At 37.0% G+C, this 19,902-nt stretch overlaps 1 protein-coding gene across 1 annotated transcript in view; it reads right to left on the minus strand.

Moving 5' to 3' along the window:
* DCC (DCC netrin 1 receptor) overlaps nucleotides 1-19,902 on the minus strand; it is a 707,243-nt gene that overhangs the window by 582,929 nt on the left and 104,412 nt on the right. The window contains exon 3 of the mRNA XM_046672042.1: nucleotides 15,451-15,735. Coding sequence (XP_046527998.1) covers nucleotides 15,451-15,735 — 285 coding nt within the window. The remainder of the gene's footprint in view (nucleotides 1-15,450; nucleotides 15,736-19,902) is intronic.

Raw genomic sequence — 19,902 nt, forward strand, 5'->3', positions numbered from 1 at the left:
TGGACTGTTGGCATCTGTGTCAGCAGGAAAAGAAATGCTAGTTTTCACAAGTTAATAACTGTCTTCTCCAAAATAGCCAGTACTCGCTTTTAATTTTTATGCTTTCTGAATGCAAAACCTTTTTTTCTCATTGTCTACTCAGGTTTTCTTTATTAATTTCCTGCCTCAACAGAATATCAAATGCCTTTCCAATTGGAAATGAAAGTGCAATGCAGGCTACCATGGGATATTCTCTTTTATTTCTTCCCAGGCAAAGAGTTACAAATTAATCTCACTTCACAGAGCTAGTTTCCTCTGTCTTCATCCTCAATTTCAAGCTAACCTACTGTTCACTTGCTGGCTCCTTAGTCACTCCCCATCTAGTTCAGGAGGTACCATGTGTCTTCAAACACAAGTAGGTAACTATAATATGTGCTCTGAGTGAAATATTCCATGAAATTCCTTCTAACTCTATGTTTAGAATGTCTTTTATTAAAAATCAGCCTAATCCAGACTGATCACAGAAATCAAAATTTATTTAATAAAATATGAAAAAACTCCATCTGGCCATAAGCCAAGGAGCTTTGAACAGAGAGCGAGAAGGGAGCCTTTTCTCAGGAGCTATTTTTCATCATTCTATGATTCTATTACTTTCCTTCCTCATTTACACCACTTCAGTACTAAAAATGACATTCCCTCTCTGTAAATATTCCTACATCTGTTCATATTTCCTCTTTCTCTCTCCATGTACACACACATATTGCTATTTGTAGTTAGAGTTTGGAGGAAGAAAGGGGAGCGTCTATTCTTATCATTGGCATATGGCTGTATCCCTTCTGTCTCACAGGCAAATTTTGAGTCTATCAGTTTCATTTTGTGGCAGATCTGAAGGAAGTGATTTTTCATTTATAGAATGACTTTTTTTTTTAATTTTACAGCTGACAGTAGAATCCAAGAAAACAAATGTTGCCATTATGATGTGTCAAAGTTAGTTTAGGGAGACCAGAAATCTTCATAATTTATATAAAGGCATAAAACAGCATTTAAAACTTTCCAGAAATGTAACAAATTTTTTATTCTAACTCTCTTTTTTGATAAAGAAACAAAAGTATTTGGATTACTTCCTATTTGGCCAATGTTGAATCAATAAAGTTGTGTCCATAACTCATGAAAAAATATATCTATTTTATGCTGCAGGGATAAATTGCTGTCAAACTGGACCAGGAAAGGAAGCTCCACCAGTTCTTTCATTAGTTTTTGTGACTTTTGCACACCCAGGTTATAGGTTAGGCTTTCACACACCCTCAGGGCAAGTGTCTTGTTTGTGTGAGTCAGGCCAGCCTGCCTCACCTTCACTCACCCACGCAGAGCTGCTGAGCATTATATTCCTAGTAAATGAAAATCTGACCATGTGTCGGCACCAATAGACTTTTGGGAAAAGACAGGCTTTCTTCTCTTCAAGAAATCTTCATTCTTCCTTGTGGGGACAATCCCAAGTACATTGTTTTTGCTTTTGATCTTATGTGAAATAGCAGCATTTCAGGAAATGGTTGTTAAGAGGAGATAGTATAATCGATACCTAACATCACTCAAGCTCCAAGATGAAAATAGAAAAACTAGTGGATTTGATGAGGGCGAGATCACTAGTGACGTTAGAACAATAGACATGGCAAGAAAAATGTAATAGTTCCTCCAGGATTCCAAGTACTTTCAACTTGTTGAAACTGGCTGAAACTTTCAACTGGTTGATGTCCCCCAAAACAGCACTGGGAATGAAAACTTATTTATTTATTATTCTTTTAAGATTTTATTTTTCTTTTTTCTCCCCAAAGCTCCCTGGTACATAGTTATGTATTTTTAGTTGTGGGTCCTTCTAGTTGTGGCATGTGGGACGCCACCTCAGCATGGCTTGATGAGTGGTGCCATGTCCATGCCCAGGATCTGAACTGGTGAAACCCTGGGCCGCCAAAGCAGAGCACACAAAATTAACCACTCGACCACAGGGCTGGCCCCTGAAAACTTATTTTTTAACAAATTCAAAAAACAAATAGATAGTGTCTATTTATCCATAGTAAGTTAGCTTATGCTTAATAGCATATTAGACTTTGTTGCATCTGAATGGAATTTCATCAATTCCATGTGAAACACAGGTTATCTCACATAGTTAAAAGACCTGACCTACAAAAACTAATTTCCACGTAACGTGATTGTCTATTGGTTTCTGTGCTCTCCCCAGTGCTTGTTCCCAAGGGGGCATGTTAAAATTTTCATCTGGGGGAGCAGGGGCACATAATGATATGGAACTTGATCTGTTTCCTGCATGGCCAGTTGTGTACAATAAAAGATATCCTATTTTCTTTTGGGGTGTTTGTGTGTGTGTGTGTGGCAATATAAACCAACTTAAAACTATTGTCTTTTCTGGGGCTGGCCCGGTTGCATAGTGGTTGGGTTCACGTGCTCTGCTTTGGTGGCCCAGGGTCTGTGGGTTCAGATCCCAGGCGCTGACCTACACATTGCTCTTTCGGCCATGGTGTGGCAGCATCCCACATGCAAAAAATAGAGGAAGATTGGCATGGATCTTGGCTCAGTGACAATCTTCCGCAGACAGAAAGAGGAAGATTGGCAACAGATGATATCTCAGAGCCAATCTTCCTCACTCCCACCCCCCCCCCAAAAAAACTATTGTGTTTTCTTTTATTAATCTAAAAGTAGGATAATCTCATATTTTATGAGATTGGTTTTTGACCTTTAATTGTTGGGTTTCAGCATGGCCTTATGGTTTTTAATAATTAGAGTTTGTCTAGCAAACTTGAATTCTTCAACACTGAACTCTAAAACTCTTGAACTCTTAAACACTTAAAAACACAATAAAGGCTGAGTTGGGGATGAATGTGGAATGAAACAATAAGTGAGATCCTTGGTAGTGAGAAGATTTGGAAAATCTGATCTAGTCCACCCTCTTATCTTAACACATAAGGAAGCAGAGGATTTTAGAGGATTAGATGAATTGGTATAGGTAATAAAAATCAAATACTAGAAGTCTTATTTATCTTCTAATTCCTATTTCTAAGCCATGCCTCTTGCAAAATCTTGTAATATATCAAAAGAAATGATGTTGATGGAAAGGTAAGGTGAAAATCATGTAACAATGAGTTACTACAGAGGAAATAGTTGCAGGAGACCCTGGCTTCTACTAGATGTGAAAAGGAAATGAAGCAATTAGATAGTACTATGGATAAATATTATAAAACATGAGTAATTAAATACCAGTAGATAAATGAATACTTAGCCATGCAGAACCAAAATTGGGTAACCTATTATCGGAGAAATAATCTTGACATGAGAATCAAATTCTTTAAGACTGGAATCTCTAAAATGTCTAAGTTAATTATAACAGCTACTGAGGACTTAGCGATTCCAGGCATTGAACTTTAAAGCCTCATAACCACCTTGTGAAATATATGCTATACCCTTGCATTTTGTGAGATAAATAAAGACTTAGATTAAGTAGTTTGCCTTAAACTGCACACCTAGTCAGTGGTGAAACCAAGATCTGTCCTTAGTCTGGTGTCAGATTTTACATTTTTAACAATTTATACTAAGTTCAAATTGGAAATTTTAAATATTAATTAATCAATATTAACTCAATATAAACTGAGTCCACAGAAATGGATTGTGATAGTCTTCATGCTGACCTTCTCATGCAATTTGGATTAAATCTGACATAATATACAGGAAATGTGGACTTCACAATGTTTAAATATAGTATGATGTTATCCTTCATTCTTTTCTAAGCACATATAAGAGAGAAGATCAAAAAACCATTTTATCCAACTTAGATCTAGGAAAGGCTAAAAATGTGCTGTTTATATTGTGTCATAAGAAATGAATTTTTTCAAAACTAGCCCAAACAAAGAAAACAAACCATGGGAAAATCCTTCCATGTAGTGAAAACCATTAAGTAGATACAAAAGAATCAGGTAATACATTAATCTGATTTGCTCTTCACTTCCTTGTTTCTGTTTTTCTGTGTGCATATTTATGTCATGGTATCCATTGCTCAAAAGTCTTCAAGGATTCCCAACTATCAATAAAGTGAATAGAATAAAGTCTAAATTTCTACATATGGGATTCAAGGCTCTCCATAAGGTAGGTTCAACTTCTTCGTCCAGATTTATCATCTGCTGCTATCATTCTATGAATGATTCTCTCCTGATGATCTAGAAAAGCAATCACCTATATGGAGACTTCCGAAGTTTTACTTCTCTGTGTTGATTTCGAGCTAGATGTGTTTACCTGAATTTACCATTCCCTGCCTTGTGTTATCACATGGCTACATGAATTAACTGTCCAGCTCGACAGTAAATTTAAAAATAAAGCATGTGTCTTCTTTGTTATCCCCACAGATAATTCTGTAGAAATTATAAAAATTAAATGGTGTCAAAAGGTAATTAATTTTGAACTATAAGAAATATTTAGTCAAACTAAAAAGTTTAATGCACCCATCGACGTAGTAATAATTCTCAGTAATGAACAAAATTCTGAAACTTTGCTTTAAAACTAAAAAACGTAATTTTTCCTATAAATAATGTAAATTTTAGAATGATTTCTGTTAAAATTTATTTCAATAGAAGTAAATATTGTAGAGAAAAATCATTTGATATATGTCTTAGTCTAGTTTATACCATTAAAAGCCAATGCCTCAAATTACACATTTCAGGTCACTTCAAGGCCCAAGTCATCTAACTGTATTTAAACGAATGAGCAATAGATTGAATTACCAATTGATCAATGCAATTAGGCCATTAAGAAAACTGAAGTAAGAGTTCCAGTGTACGGGCCAGTTATTTTAGTCAGCCTAGTGCCCAAAGCAGATTTATAGCTCAGCAATTCAATCTACTGCTTGGACTCAGATGTGATGAGAAATGAATAAAGTGGACTTGACAATCACAATGACTGCTTCAATCCCTCATATATTCTCCATCACATACAATAAGGCATCTTAAACCATCTCAAGTCTTACTTAAGAGTTTTGTTAACAATATTTCAAAAAAATCCTTCACAGCAATTTAATACTAACTTACTCTGTTAAAAATATATGATTCCTCACAAGCAAGAATTCGATTTCTGTCTTAACAGATTAATTAACAAATTAAATCAGTTACCTGTTTTCCTCTTTCAGTGAAATAAATAATTATTCATTTAATCTGGAATATATAAAATGTTATGGAAAAATCTCTTTTAAAAACTTGTAATTTTGGGGCCATCCCTGTGGCCAAGTTGGCACACTCCACTTCAGTGGCCCAGAATTTCACTAGCTTGGATCCTGGCAGGGGACCTAGCACCACTCTTCAAGCCATGCTGAGGCAGCACCCCACATAGCAGGACTAGAAAGACCTACAACTAGAATATACGACTATGTCCTGGGGGCTTCTGGGAGAAGAAGGAAAAAAGAAGGTTTGGCAACAGATGTTAGCTCAGGGCCAATCTTTAAAAAAAATTGTAATTTATGTTGAACACAATAACACCACTACCCCACTTCCAATCTCAGTGAAAAGTGCCACTACGTGGCTTCTATCTGAGCCCGGACTCCATAGACTCCCTCATAAGCTGCATCTGACATGTTTCCAAGACCTGTTCTTAACATCTCCCCATCCATCTTCATTTCTGAATTCCTTCTGAAACCACTTTACTAGCAGCTTTTGGTCAATTCTCTTCAAGATTAATGTGGCATATTCTACCTTATCTTCCCTTCTTCAGTTTATCTTCCTTTCTTCCAGTTTGTCCCCCTCCAACACTTTCTGTGCCTTATGATCCAGTTAAACAGAATATGTGCAGTTGCCCTGAAAAGATTTTCTCTCTCTCTTCTCAATGCTTTGCTTCTGCCGCCCTTTTTCCCAGGTGTACACTTCTCTTTGCCTAGCCACTACTTGTTCTTTATGATGGGCACACTGGTATTTCTCTCTTACGCAAGGTAATAGTCTGTGTTTTGTCTTTGACAGCAAGCCCACTTGTTTTATCTATTTCCCCTACTAGACACTAGCTGCTTTAAGGCATGGTCAACCAATTTGTATTCCTAGCAACCAGCATGATGGCAGATATATATGATTCACTCAAAAGTTGAATAAAGTATTTATTTCTTTAGTGAATAAACTGAAACCGCTTCCTGAAAGACAGCATTTCAAAACAACTATTTCATTGCGAGAATCTGAATTTAATAGATCTTAGTTACTTGGTGATATTAGACACCTGATATATAAAAGTGGCAATTTGAAATGCATTTCATATAAACTTGAAAAAGTACATTAAATTATATATTATTTAGAACTAGATAACTCTGCCTATGGATATACAGACAACTTCAAATACTCTCTGTCTGCATTGTGCTAAAAATAAGTATTAGACGAAGTTGCAAAACTTCAAATTAGCATTTATGTTTCAAACTAAAGCAAAAAGCAGATAACTTCATCACTCACTACAGTACTTAAACGACCAAGGAAGAATAGATTTTTTTAAAGAGTGGTAACCATTCGGGTACCACGTTAGTACTTCTAGATCATGTTAATAAAATGATGGGTCTCTATTTAAATTGACTCTATTTTACCAGATTAAATAAGTGTTAGAATAGAGAATGACCAATATATGTATGTAATGTATTACTCCCTCAAATTCGTACTTATAGAGAGTAGAAATTGATTCAGAATAGATTAGCATGATTTTTTTTATTGTGGTCATAATAGCTTATAGCACAGTGATATTTCAGTTGTACATTATCGCTTGTCATACAGCATATAAGTATGCCCCTTCACCCCTTGTGCCCACCCTCCTCTCCCCTTCCCCCAGTAACCACTAACTTATTGTCTTTGTCCACAAGTTTGTTTATATTCCACATAAAAGTGAAATCATATGGTGTTTGTCTTTGTCTGGCTTATTTCACTTAACATAATTCCCTCAAAGTTCATCCATGTGGTTTCAAACGAGACGATTTTGTCTTTTTTATGGCTGAGTAGTATTCCATTGTATACATATACCACATCTTCTTTATCCAATCATCCATGAGTGGGCACTTGGGTTGCTTGTACATCTTGGCTATTGTGAATAGTACTGCAGTGAACAAATAGGTGAATAAGTCTCTTCGAATAGTTGATTTCCAGTTCTTTGGGTAAATACCAAGTAGTGGGATAGCTGGATCATATATGGTAGTTCTATTTTTAATTTTTTGAGAAATCTCTATACTGTTTTCCACAGTGCCTGCACCAGTTTGTATTCCCACCAGCAGTGGGTAAGGGTTTCCTTTTCTCGACCACCTGTCCAACAGTTGTTGTTTTCTGTCTTGGTGATTATAGCCATTCTAATGGGTATAAGATGGTATCTAATATAGCTTTGATTTGCATTTCCCTGATGATTAGTGATGTTGAGCATCTTTTCATGTGCCTATTGGCCATTTGTATGTCTTCTTTGGAAAAATGTTGCTCGTATCTTCTGCCCACTTTTTGATTGAGTTGTTTGTTTTCTTGTAGTTCATTTGTGTGAGCTCTTTATATATATGAGCTCTATATATAAAATTTGCAAATATTTTCTCCCACTTGGTGGGTTGTTTTTTCATTTTGATCTTGGTTTCCTTTGCCTTCCAGAAGCTCTTTAGTATGAAGAAGTCCCACTTGTTTATTTTTTTCTTTTGTTTCCCTTGTCAGAGTAGACAGAGTATTTGAAAACATCCTTTTAAGTCTGATATCAAAAAGCATAGTGCCTATATTCTCTTCCAGAAGTTTTATGGTTCGGATCTTACCTTCAAGTCTTTGGTCCATTTTGAGTCTATTTTTGTGCATGGGGAACGATAATGGTCTACTTTCAGTCTTTTACATGTGGCTGTTCAGTTTTCCCAGCACCATTTATTAAAGAGGCTTTCCTTACTCCAGTGTATGTTCTTGGCTCTTTTGTTGAAGATTAGCTGTCCATAGATGTGTGGTTTTATTTCTGGGCTTTCAATTCAGTTCCATTGATCTGTGTGCCTGTTCTTGTACCAGTACCATGCTGTTTTGATTACTATAGCTTTGTAATATATTTTGTTTTTTTGTTTTGAGGAAGATTAGCCCTGAGCTAACTACTGCCAATCCTCCTCTTTTTGCTGAGTAAGACTGGCTGTGAGCTAACATCCATGCCCATCTTCCTCTGCTTTATACGTGGGATGCCTACCACAGCATGGTTTGCGGAGTGGTGCCATGTCCACACCCAGGATCTGAACCGGTGAATCCCGGGCCACAGAGAAGCAGAGCGTGTGCAATTAACTGCTGCGCCACTGGGCCAGCCCCTGTAATATATTTTGAAGTCAGGGATTGCAATTCCTCTAGCTTTGCTCTTGTTTTCGGTCTAGCTTTTTGGGGTCTTTTGTTGCTCCAGATGAATTTTAAGACTCTTTGTTCTATTTCTGTGAAGACTGTCATTGGGATTCTGATTGGAATTTCATTGAATCTATAGATTGCTTTAGGTAGTATGGACATTAACTGTGTTTATTCTTCCAATCCATTTGCATGGAATATCTTCCATTTCTTTATTCCATTTATTCCATTTCTTTATGTCATTATTGATTTCTTTCAGTAATGTATTACAGTTTTCTTTGTATATGTTTCTTTGTATATGTTTTCTTTCTTTAACCTCTTTGGTTAAATTTATTCCTAGACATTTTATTCCATTTGTTGCTATTGTAAATGGAATTATATTCTTGAGTTCTTGTTCTGTTAGTTCATTGTTCAAGTATAGAACTGCCACTGAGTTTCGTAAGTTAACTTTGTACCCTGCAACTTTGCTGTAGTTGTTGATTATTTCTAATAGTTTTCAGATGGATTCTTTAGGGTTTTCTTTTTTTTCTATTTTTTTTTTTTTGAGGAAGATTATTCCTGAGCTAATATCTGCTGCCAATCCTCCTCTTCTTTTGCTGAGGAAGACTGGCCCTGGGCTAACATCTGTACCCATCTTCCTCTACTTTATATGTGGGATGCCTACCACAGCATGCCTTGCCAAGCAGTGCCATGTCCTGCCCTGCGATCCAAACTGGTGAATCCCAGGGCACCAAAGTGGAATGTGCATACTTAACCGCTGCACCATGGGGCCGGCCCCTAGGGTTTTCTATATATAAAATCATGTCATCTGCAAACAGCGAGAGTTTCACTTCTTCAGTGTCTATTTGGATCCCTTTTATTTCTTTTTCTTGCCTAATTGCTCTGGGCAAAACCTCTAGTACTATGTTGAATAAGAGTGGTGAGAGTGGGCACCCTTGTCTTGCTCCTGTTCTCAGAGGGATGGCTCTCAGTTTTTCCCCATTGAGTACGATGTTGGTTGCAGGTTTGTCATATATGGCCTTTATCATGTTGAGATACCTTCCTTCTATATCCGTTTTATTGAGAGTTTTTATCGTGAATGGATGTTGGATCTTGTCAAATGTTTTCTCTGCATCTATGGAGATTATCATGTGGTTTTTATTCCTCATTTTTTTAATGTGGTGAAGCACATTGATGGATTTGCAGATGTTGAACTATCCTTGTGTCCCTGATATGAATCCCACTTGATCATGGTGTATGATCTTTTTAATGTATTGCTGTATTAGGTTTGCCAATATTTCATTCAGGATTTTTGCATCTATGTTCATCAGTGACATTGGCCTGTAATTTTCCTTCTTTGTGTTGTCCTCCTCTGGCTTTGGTATCAGGGTGATGTGGGCCTCATAAAATGTGTTAGGAAGTGTTCCATCTTCCTTAATTTTTTGGAATAGTTTGAGAAGAATGGGTAATAAATCTTCTTTGAATCTTTGGTAGACTTCTCCTGAGAAGCTATTGGTCCTGGACTTTTATTTTGGGGGAGGTTTTTGATGACTGTTTCAATCTCCTTACTGGTGATTGGTCTATTCAGAGTCTCTATTTTTTCTTCATTCAGTCTTGGGAGGTTGTAAGAGTCTAAGAATTTATCCATCTCTTCTAGATTGCTCAGTTTTCTTGGCATATAGCTTTTCATAATATTACCTTATAATCTTTCGTATGTCAGTGGTATCTATTGTAATTTCTCCTCTTTCATTTCTAATTTTATTTATTTGAACTTTCTCTCTTTTTTTCTTAGTGAGTCTGGCTAAGGGTTTATCAATTTTGTTTTTCTTCTCAAGGAACCAGCTCCTTGTTTCATTAATCCTTTTTACAGTCTTTTTTTGTTTCATTTATTTCTGCTATAATTTTTATTATTTCCCTCCTACTGAGTCTGGGCTTTGTTTGTTCTTCTTTTTCTGATTCTGTTAGGTGTAGTTTAAGATTATTTGAGCTTTTTCTTGTTTGTTAACATGGGCCTGTATTGCTATAAATTGCCCTCTTAGGACCACTTTTGCTGCAAGCCATATCAGTTGGTATGGTGTGTTTTCATTCTCATTTGTCTCCAAGTATGTTTTGATTTCTCCTTTTATTCAACAACCCATTGGTTGTTCAGTAGCATGTTGTTTAGTCTCCACATTTTTGTTCCTTTCCCTGCTTTTTTCTTGTAGTTGATTTCTAGTTTCATAGCATTATAGTCAGAAAAGATAGTAGATATGATTTCAATCTATTTAAATTTATTGAGGTTTGCCTTGTTTCCCAATATATGGTCTATCCTTGAGAATGCTCCATGCACAGCTGAGAAGAATGTATACTCTGCTGTTTTTGGATGACATGCTCTCTATATATCTATTAAGTTCGTGTGGTCTAGTTTTTCATTTAATTCCACTATCTCCTTGCTGACTTTTTGTCTGGATGATCTATCCATGGAAGTAAGTGGGGTGTTCAGGTCCCCTACTATTATTGTGTTGTTGGTAATATCTCCTTTTAGTCATGTTAATAGTTGCTTTATGTACTTTGGTGCTCCTGTGTTGGGTGCATATATATTTATAAGTGTTATATCTTCTTGCTGGAGAGTCCCTTTTAACATTAAATACTGCCCCTCTGTGTCTCTCTTTACCTGTTTTATCTTGTAGTCTACTTTGTCTGATATAAGTATGGTGACACCTGCTTTCTTTTGTTTGCCATTAGCTTGGAGTATTGTCTTCCATCCCTTCACTCTGAGCCTCTGTTTGTCATTGGAGCTGAGATGTGTTTCCTGGAGGCAGCACATTGTTGGGTCTTGTTCTTTAATCCATCCTGCCACTCTGTGTCTTTTGATTGGAGAATTCAGTCCATTTACATTTAGAGTGATTATTGATGTATGAGGGTTTAATACTGCCATCTTATTGCACATATTCTGGTTCTTCTGCACATCCTTTGTTTCTTGTCCCATGTATATCGGGTTACTGATTTGATTAGGTAGTTTTCTACAGGTTGGTTTTCTTCTTTTTCTCCTTGTTTATTGCATATGTCTCTGTTCTAATTATTTGTTTAGTGGTTACCATTAGGTTTGTATAAAAAATCTTGAAGATGAGAAAGTCCATTTTCTGATTGCCTCTTATTTCCTTAGACTATACTGACGCCATCCCTTTCCTCTTCCCCTTCTAATTTATTTTTGTCAAATCTTATCTCATTTTGTGTTGTGAGTTTGTGGGTAAGGTGATGATATAAGTTTTATTTTGGTGTTTTCCTTTTCTTTATCCTTTATGTAAGAATTAAGTGTTTACCAACCTGATCTGATAGAGAGCTGCTGATTTCTGATTGTTGCATACCTACTCATCTCCATGCTCAGGGCTTTGTAGCTCTTTTCCTGTTTTATTATTATTTTTCCTTTCAGGTATGAGAGCCTTCTTGAGGATTTCTTGTAGTGGGAGTCTTATTGTGATTAACTCCCTTAGCTTTTGTTTATCTCAGAAAGATTTTATTTCTCTGTCATATCTGAAGGAGATTTTCGCTGGATAGAGAATTCTTGGCTGAAAGTTTTTGTCTTTCAAGATTTTGAATATATCATTACAGTCTCTCCTAGCCTGTAAAGTTTCTGCTGAGAAATCCACTGAAAGTCTGATAGGGGTTCCTTTGTAATTTATTTTCTTCTGCCTTGCTGTCCTTAATATTTTTTCTTTGTCATTGACTTTTGCTAGCTTTACTACTATATGCCTTGGAGTAGATCTTTTTACATTAACATACTTGAGAGTTCTGGTAGCCTCTTTTGTGTGGATTTCCATCTCCTTTTCCAGGTTTGGAAAATTCTCCACTATTATTTCTTAGAACAAGCTTTCTGCTCCATTCTTCTTTTCTCCCCCCTCTGGAATACCTATAATCCTTATGTTGCATTTCTTAATTGAGTCAGATATCTCTCTGAGAGCCTTTTCATTTCTTTTTAGTCTTAGTTCTCTCTTCTCCTCCCTCTGAACCATTTCTATAGTATTGTCATCTAAATTGCTAATTTGGTCTTCCATATTGTCAGTTTTGTTGTTTAGGGAGTCCAGATTTTTTTTAATCTCATTCATTGTGTTTTTCATCTCCAACAATTCTGATTGGTTCTTCTTTAAAGTTTCAATCTCTTTTGTGAAGAAACACCCAAATTTGTTAATTTGTCTTTCTGTGTTTTCTTGTAATTTGCTGAGTTTTTTTATGACAGCTATTTTGAATTCTTTGTCATTTAGGTTATGGATTTCTGTGTCTTCAGGGTTGGCTTCTGGGTACTTGTCATCTTCCTTCTGGTCTTGAGATTTAATATACTTTCTCATATTGCTTGATGGTGTGGATTTTTGCATCTGGATGGCATTATTATCTGGTCACTGCTGCCACATGTCTCCACTGGGTGAGGATCAGGTGCTGTGTATTCTGGGTCCAGCATGATCTGGGGATCCCCAGCTCCAGCCACTGGCTGCTTTTCTCATTGTGCAATGCTCTGGCTGATGGCAGATCTGGAGCACTGGGTAGGGGGAGGGGTGCTCTACTTCCCCTATGCTTCCCTCAGCCTCTGCTTACCACTCTGTGTGGAACTCTGAGTGACAGCAGGACTGGAGTGTCAGGCGAGGTAAGGAGCACTTTCGTATACATGCATGCCTCCTCCAACCGATGCATCTCACTCTGCGTGGTACTCTGGGCACTCATGGGGCTCTGCCTGCCACTGCTGCTCTCTCCGTGTGGTGCTCCCCACAATCGTGTGGCTGGAGTACAGGGCTGGAGCATCAGACTGGACCAGAGCACCTCTTCCCAGCTGAGCCACTCCTCTTACCAGCCCCTCTCACTGTGCCACTTTCCTGGTGAACATGAGGCTGGAGTAGGGGGCTGGTGCCCGGGGGTGGGGACAGAGCTCCCCTCCCCAGCTGAGCCTCTCATCTAACTTGCCCCTCTCTCACTGCACCACTTTCCCAGGGAACAATGGGCTGGAGTGCAGGGCTGGCATGTCAGGCAGAAACAGACCACCTGTCCCCAACTGTGCCCTTCCTCTACCCATGAGTCTTCTCTCTCCATGGAGCTCCTGCCAAGCAGCTTCACCTTCTTCTGGAGGATCCAACCTCACCACCACCTTCAGAGGTATTGGCTGTGTGGGTCTCCCAGATATCTCCTGTGTTGTGTGTGTGTCCTCTGTTGGTGTTTGAATGTTCCTCTAGTTTATTTTAGAAGGGAGAGTCCAAGGGAAGAGCTCACTTCACCATGATGCTGATATCACTCAGCATGATTTTTAAAATGAAAGAAGCATACATGGAAACTAGAGAAGCTGGGATTGACCATTCATTCTTTCATTCTCTTGCTCAATTTTGTACTTGTTGTGGACCTGTGTATTTGACCTCTTAACCAACTTGCAAACTTGAACATGAATGAGACAAACATATGCTCATTCAGCAGGTCCTTTATGTGGTCAATGGCATACGAGACAAACCTCATCGAGTATGACAAGATCATGTCTGTGTATGTGTGTTTATTACTACAGCTCATAATTCCTTTTTGAATTTTATATTTCAATTCATAGAACTTGGAGAAAATTTTTCATTATATGTAATGATTTCAAAAAATTTCACTTTTTATTCAGGTAAGAAATACTCTCACATCTCCAAAGTACACCGAAATAGTCTTAATTTTAACCAAATTAGCAATATGAAATTTGGCTTTAAATAAATCTCCATGGATTACAATGCAAATGTGTTTTACAAGGTGAACAAATAAACATAAAGGGTGATTTGATGATTATGTCTCTGTGTCTTTCAAAACTCTCCATTTCAGTTTTAATATTTAATTAGTCCAACCTTATCCCTTAATGCCATTGGAAAACAGACTTTTCAGTCATATGAAGATAGTCAAACATATTCTTGTCAGTTTTCTCTGTGCCTTACCTAGGCTTCCCATCTGATTGACTTTGATGCATTATTAAGGATCTGTGAATATAAATATTTAAAATTTTCATGTATCTAATGGATGCCTAAAGAAATGAATGTATGTGTTGGGAATAAATGCTATATTTGCATCCTTCATTGCCTAGTGGATGGAAAGCAACAGTGTTGCTGATGGTTATTGACACATTTTAGTCAGTGTCCTTGTGACTTATGGAAGAGGGAATACATAAAAGAGTTAGAAGTGGTTTTAGAGATGTCCTCTCAAAGTATCTGGAAACGTTCAATAAAATTGCCAGTTTGCTTTTGAAATAGCTTAGGAATGTTACCCTCTATCTTGCTGAAGGACTTGTGATAACTGCTCACAGAATGAGAGACAAGACACAACAGCAATTCTTTGATAGGGAGTCCTTCACAATTACTCAAGAGTGTGCCTTCTTTGTGATTCTCACAAGTGAGTCCAAGTAAACCCGATGAGTGAGACTAAATGAGAAAGTAGATATTACATAGATACAAGATAGTAGAGAAGAGATCTAGAGAATATCCAAGACAACTTCCAATGATTTAGGAGAGGAAAATGAGCCCGGTCTTAAAGATTTGCCAGGGAAGAGGAATGGAGATAAGAGATGGAGAGAAACAACTATCCTTATCGTAATATCAATCCCACTTTATGGTAATGACTTTATGTCCACGTTCACCCAGAACTCTAAAAGGCCAGGCTCTGTGTCAGTCTTAATCACTGCTATATACCTAGTATTAGCACAATGCTTGTCAGAAATGAGTATGTGAATGGATGAGTAAATGAATGATCAGTATTAACTTGGGGAAGGTTCTTAACCTCGCTAAGCCTCACCTTCATACTTTGAAAATGAGAATAATAATAACTACCTCTTAGAGTGTCATCAGAGGAAAATGAAATAATAATAAAAAATGCTTAACAATGGTCTTTGCAAAACAAGCACTCTTATATATTAATGAATGAATGAATGAATGAATGAATGAAGCCAAATTTAAGAAAAATATCTGTTTCTCCAGAAACTTCAACTACAAGACATGGAAAAATAAAAACAGCTTTGGCATACTCTCATTGAAGTTAGAGAGGGAGAAAAAATAAATAAAGCAAAACCCAGTAAAAAATACAGAACTTTAAAACAATCACAAAATATTGATAAAGGAAAAATTGTTGTTCAAACTACTCCAGAGAGTAATTCTGAAGAGAATAAAGAGGACTGCAATACCTGATAAAATTCTGACTTCTGCTTCATTTCCTGTTCTTGAGCTGGCTGGATTCCGGGCTAAGCATCGATAGATTCCAATGTCCCCTGGCTGAAGTCTGCTGATCTGCAAGGCTCCAGAGGGCAAGACCACCACTCGGGAGTCACCCGGGTTTGGAGTCAGGTCTTGTTGGTTTTTCTGCCAATGTATTGTCGGCATAGGCTCCCCAAAGACTTCACACTTGAGTAGCACAGTGTCTCCCATGAAGGCAGTGACAGATTCTGTCTGGGAAAGGAACCTCAGTGGCCCTGCAGAAAAAACAAAGAAGGAGGGGTAAATCTTTCTGATGAGGCACGATAATTACAAATAAAAAGAATCACACCCATGGGGCCTGTCTGATGGCATAGTGGTTAAGTTCCTGTGCTCCACTTCAGCAGCCTGGGGTTCACCGGTTCAGATCCAGGCATGGACCTATACACCGCTTATCGACCCATGCTGAGGCAGCGTCCCACATACAAAATACAGGAAGATTGGCACAGATGTTAGTTCAGGGCCAATCTTCCTCACCAAAACAAAACAAAAAAATCACACCTGTACTCTTTATAGAAAATTGTATTTTCAACATATTTTCTCAAATTTCATCTGATTTGCTCTTTACATGTCTGGCAGTACAGCAGTTTCTGTGGCTAGAAAATGATAAAGATGTTGCCATTAATCTCTAAAAGCTGGCTGTTTCATTATTATTGGTTAATAAAACAGCCTTGCAAAATAAACAGAGCAGACAAGATCATCCTAAGCTTCCACAAGTAAATCGAGGCTCAGAGAAATGACATTCCATGAGCAAGTTCACACTGTTATGCGGCACTCTTGCAGAAGAGACCTGGTTATTCTGAATGCTGGTCCAGTGCTCTTTGGTCCACTACTCAACTTTGGACAAAGGACTGTGAAGTGATGGAGATTCAAGGAGGACTGGCCATATGACATAACCTAGGGCAGTTTCAAGACAGACAGGTGACATTAACCACCAATTGTAGTAACAGAGAACAACATTTTATGGGTTGACTACTTCAGGTAAATGTTCATCAATATTTGCCAGTTGTGGTTGTGGCGTAGGGAAGAAATGCTAAAGTTGGAATTAGACTAGCTTACATTTCTAGCCTGGCTGGCCACCTGGCTGTCTGAGTTCTCTGGTAACTTGTTTCATTTCTATGGGCTATTGTTGTGCAAACTTTGAGTTGGTTTTGCTTTTTGTGTAATGCAAGTGCCTAACTTCAGCTTTGATTACTGAGGCATCTTCTTCAAAGAAGCATCCTCTTCAAAGATGGCTATCTCAAATAAACACATCGCCAGCCACAGGCTAGATAAAGAGCCAGCACTCCTCCCCCCAGGCTCCCTTGTTTATATTAGAGAGCTCCTTTGGATTAGAGATCCTTTGACGAGTTGGGCCCCTTGTTTTTTCTCTTCTCATGCCTTAAATTCCTGCTCTTATGTTTTAAATTCACCAATAAAGAATGAGCCCTGGAAACCTTAGGCCCCTACCCTCGACCCCAATAAAAGCAGAACCCCAAGCTCACAGCTTCTGTCTCTCTCTCTCTCTCTACCTGTAACCTCACTGTGTGGGCCTAGGTGGGCCATGTAATTTCCAGGACCTATAAGTAGTAAACCTTTTTTCATTTTACTTTTTTCAAAATTTCCTGATGGTTATTGCTAAGAATGTCTTACAATCATAATAAGAACCACAAAGGCTGCTCCAGCTTCAAAATTGTTTATCAATATGCTGAGGCTGGCACAAAATAGCTATAAAATGGGCTAAGAGCTAACTCAACATACATGATCACTATGATGTTCATATGTAATAACATGTGAAAATGATGCATTCATATAGATGATCAAGTGTATGCAGGGAAAAAAGAAAGGATAAAAATAAATAAGTAAACTGGCCATCACTAAACACAAACATGGTGAGAGAGAAGCTTCCTCCATTTTCATCATGATTTTGGACATGAGAAAGGGAGAAGATATTTTAACCCTCCCCTCTTGAATCCCTTTTTATGAACAGATGCATATTTATGACCATAATGTTTTGACCATGAAAACCTTTTTCTTATGACTATAAACCTATTTGTATGAATTACGCCTTAACTGAGAGATCAATTTTATTTTCTAGAGTTAATTCAGTTAAATAATTTTAAGTCCTTGATTCATGTTCTATTCATCCTAGTTATATTCCAGTATTTCTATTTTCTTTTTAATCATATGGGAATTGGTTTAACTGTATGTGTATTTCACCATGAAATTTGACTTATTCATCAGTTTGGGGTTTCCACCAAGTTGTTCTGATCATATTTTATGATACTATGATTTTTATTTGATAGATTTATTTTAACTAACTCAAAATTTCCTAGGTCTGTATTTAAATTTTATCAATAAATTTTCTGTCAATATTTAGGCAATAATAAATTCTATTGTGTTCAGTTTTAACTACTGTTAGTTTTATTTTGGGTCTATTAATTCTCACAAAACTAACTTTCCCTACAATCTGATAAAAATTTCACTGGGGTCAAAAGGGAAAATGCAAAATGGCCTAGGTTAAAACATCATAATTTAATATGGGAGACTATCAGAAATGCTGTAGAGAAGTCTCCTTCCCTGGGTGAAGGTGGCATTTCATGTCTCTTTCAGGGATTAGAGTCTTTGAACCACAAGATAATTGAACCTATGAAATAGAAGATTACATCAACATCACATATAGAATGGGTACAATCTGCCAAAGATGATACAACACTCATTATAGCTACACTCACACAAATAGACCTGCAGACCTGGAGATGCAATATTAAGGTTGTTTTTTAGTATGGATAATGAATTCCAGACCATGCAGAAACATTAACGTTGATGCAAATATTAACGTATCAATTGACATTTATCCTACACATAGGTACTAATATTACTCATCTGATTCCCAAGTTAAGGTTCTAGAATCTGGATCCTTGGAGCTATCCGTTTGTCTCAACACTACAGATGTATCTGCAGAGGGCACTAGCCACATGCCTGATTCTATTCGTCTCATTTAGTTACCAGAACTAATCTATAACTGTGTTGAATCTACCTCTTCCACAAAGACCCAAAGGAATCAGTTAACTTATGCCCTCACTCATTGTTCAAAGTCCGCTTTCTAGGCTGTTTGTAGTGTATAGTCTTGAGTCTATTCAAAAGAAGGTACATTAACCTACTACTGATTGGCTTTGGTGTGGATTTAAGGCATCTACTTAAACAGAGAATAGTTTGTACATACTACACAAGGCAAACTACAATGAGCAGTGGCCAGATGTTCCGAAGGTTATGTAGGTCAACAGATTTTCAAAGAAATTTCGGCTTTTTTTATTTAACATTTTTCTTCTTGGTCTTTTTTCCTTATATTTTGTTTTGTTGTTAAGGAAATATAGTTGGTAATAATTTACTAACACATACAAGTTATATATTTTATGTAACATAGATAAGAATAAAATATTTTTGATAAGTTGATAAAATATCTGGATACTTTTATATATTCTGATATATAGTCCTATTGGATAAAATTCTAAATATCTATTTTACATCTGAACGTTTGTGGTTCAAAGAATCCACTTGAAAAGTTCCATAGCATAGACTAAAATCTAAAATGAAAGAGTAAATCACATTGATACTCAACAATTTGTTTCTTCAGGTAAACTTCATCTAGCTCCAAGAACCATGCATGAGGCATGAGATTCTATATTAGTATAATTAGACTTCATGGAATTGGCTACTATTCTATATGCTTATTCAGTATGCACTCTATGTTGATTTCGGATCTTAATAAACAAGAGTTAAAACTGTCTCCTATTTAAAATTTAACAATGTAATGTTCGACAACTTCAAATAGTTGATTATTTGACGTGGTGAGAAATTATAAACATGATTTGTAGCTTTTTCTTTTTGTCTCTACAAAGGAAACCATACACATCAAAAAACAATTATAAGTTTACAAAGCTCTATATGGCTTGAATTAATGCTCCCCTTGTGCTGAATTTTAGCGCTCGCATCTTTGTAACAAACTAGCAAAAATATTAAAAGAAGAAGTTATAGGCTATCACATTAGTATTATATTTTCAAGGCATGAGTATGAGCATCTAGTAATGAACAATTAAACTCACTGTAACTCATACAAACGAAATACAGTATTTTCAGAAGAGTCATTTAATGCTCTAACGAGGTACAAATGATTCCTATGCTTCATTCATAGAGAGAGACAGGTGTAATTTTAACTAGCTTCTCATGAAAAGTAGTCACTTGCTCAACAAGAGTTCATGGAAAAAGCCTGGTTCTGACTCATTAGATCACATCTAATTCTTCGTAATCATAGCACGAAAGGTCTTCCTATCTCTACTCTTTTCTCACCCAAATCCATTCCAAACACAGTCAAAAGATCAGTGTTCCTAAATCATCAGTATCTG

The sequence above is a fragment of the Equus quagga genome, chromosome 9 (genome assembly GCF_021613505.1).
Source record: "Equus quagga isolate Etosha38 chromosome 9, UCLA_HA_Equagga_1.0, whole genome shotgun sequence".
In the NCBI taxonomy this organism is placed as follows: domain Eukaryota; kingdom Metazoa; phylum Chordata; class Mammalia; order Perissodactyla; family Equidae; genus Equus; species Equus quagga.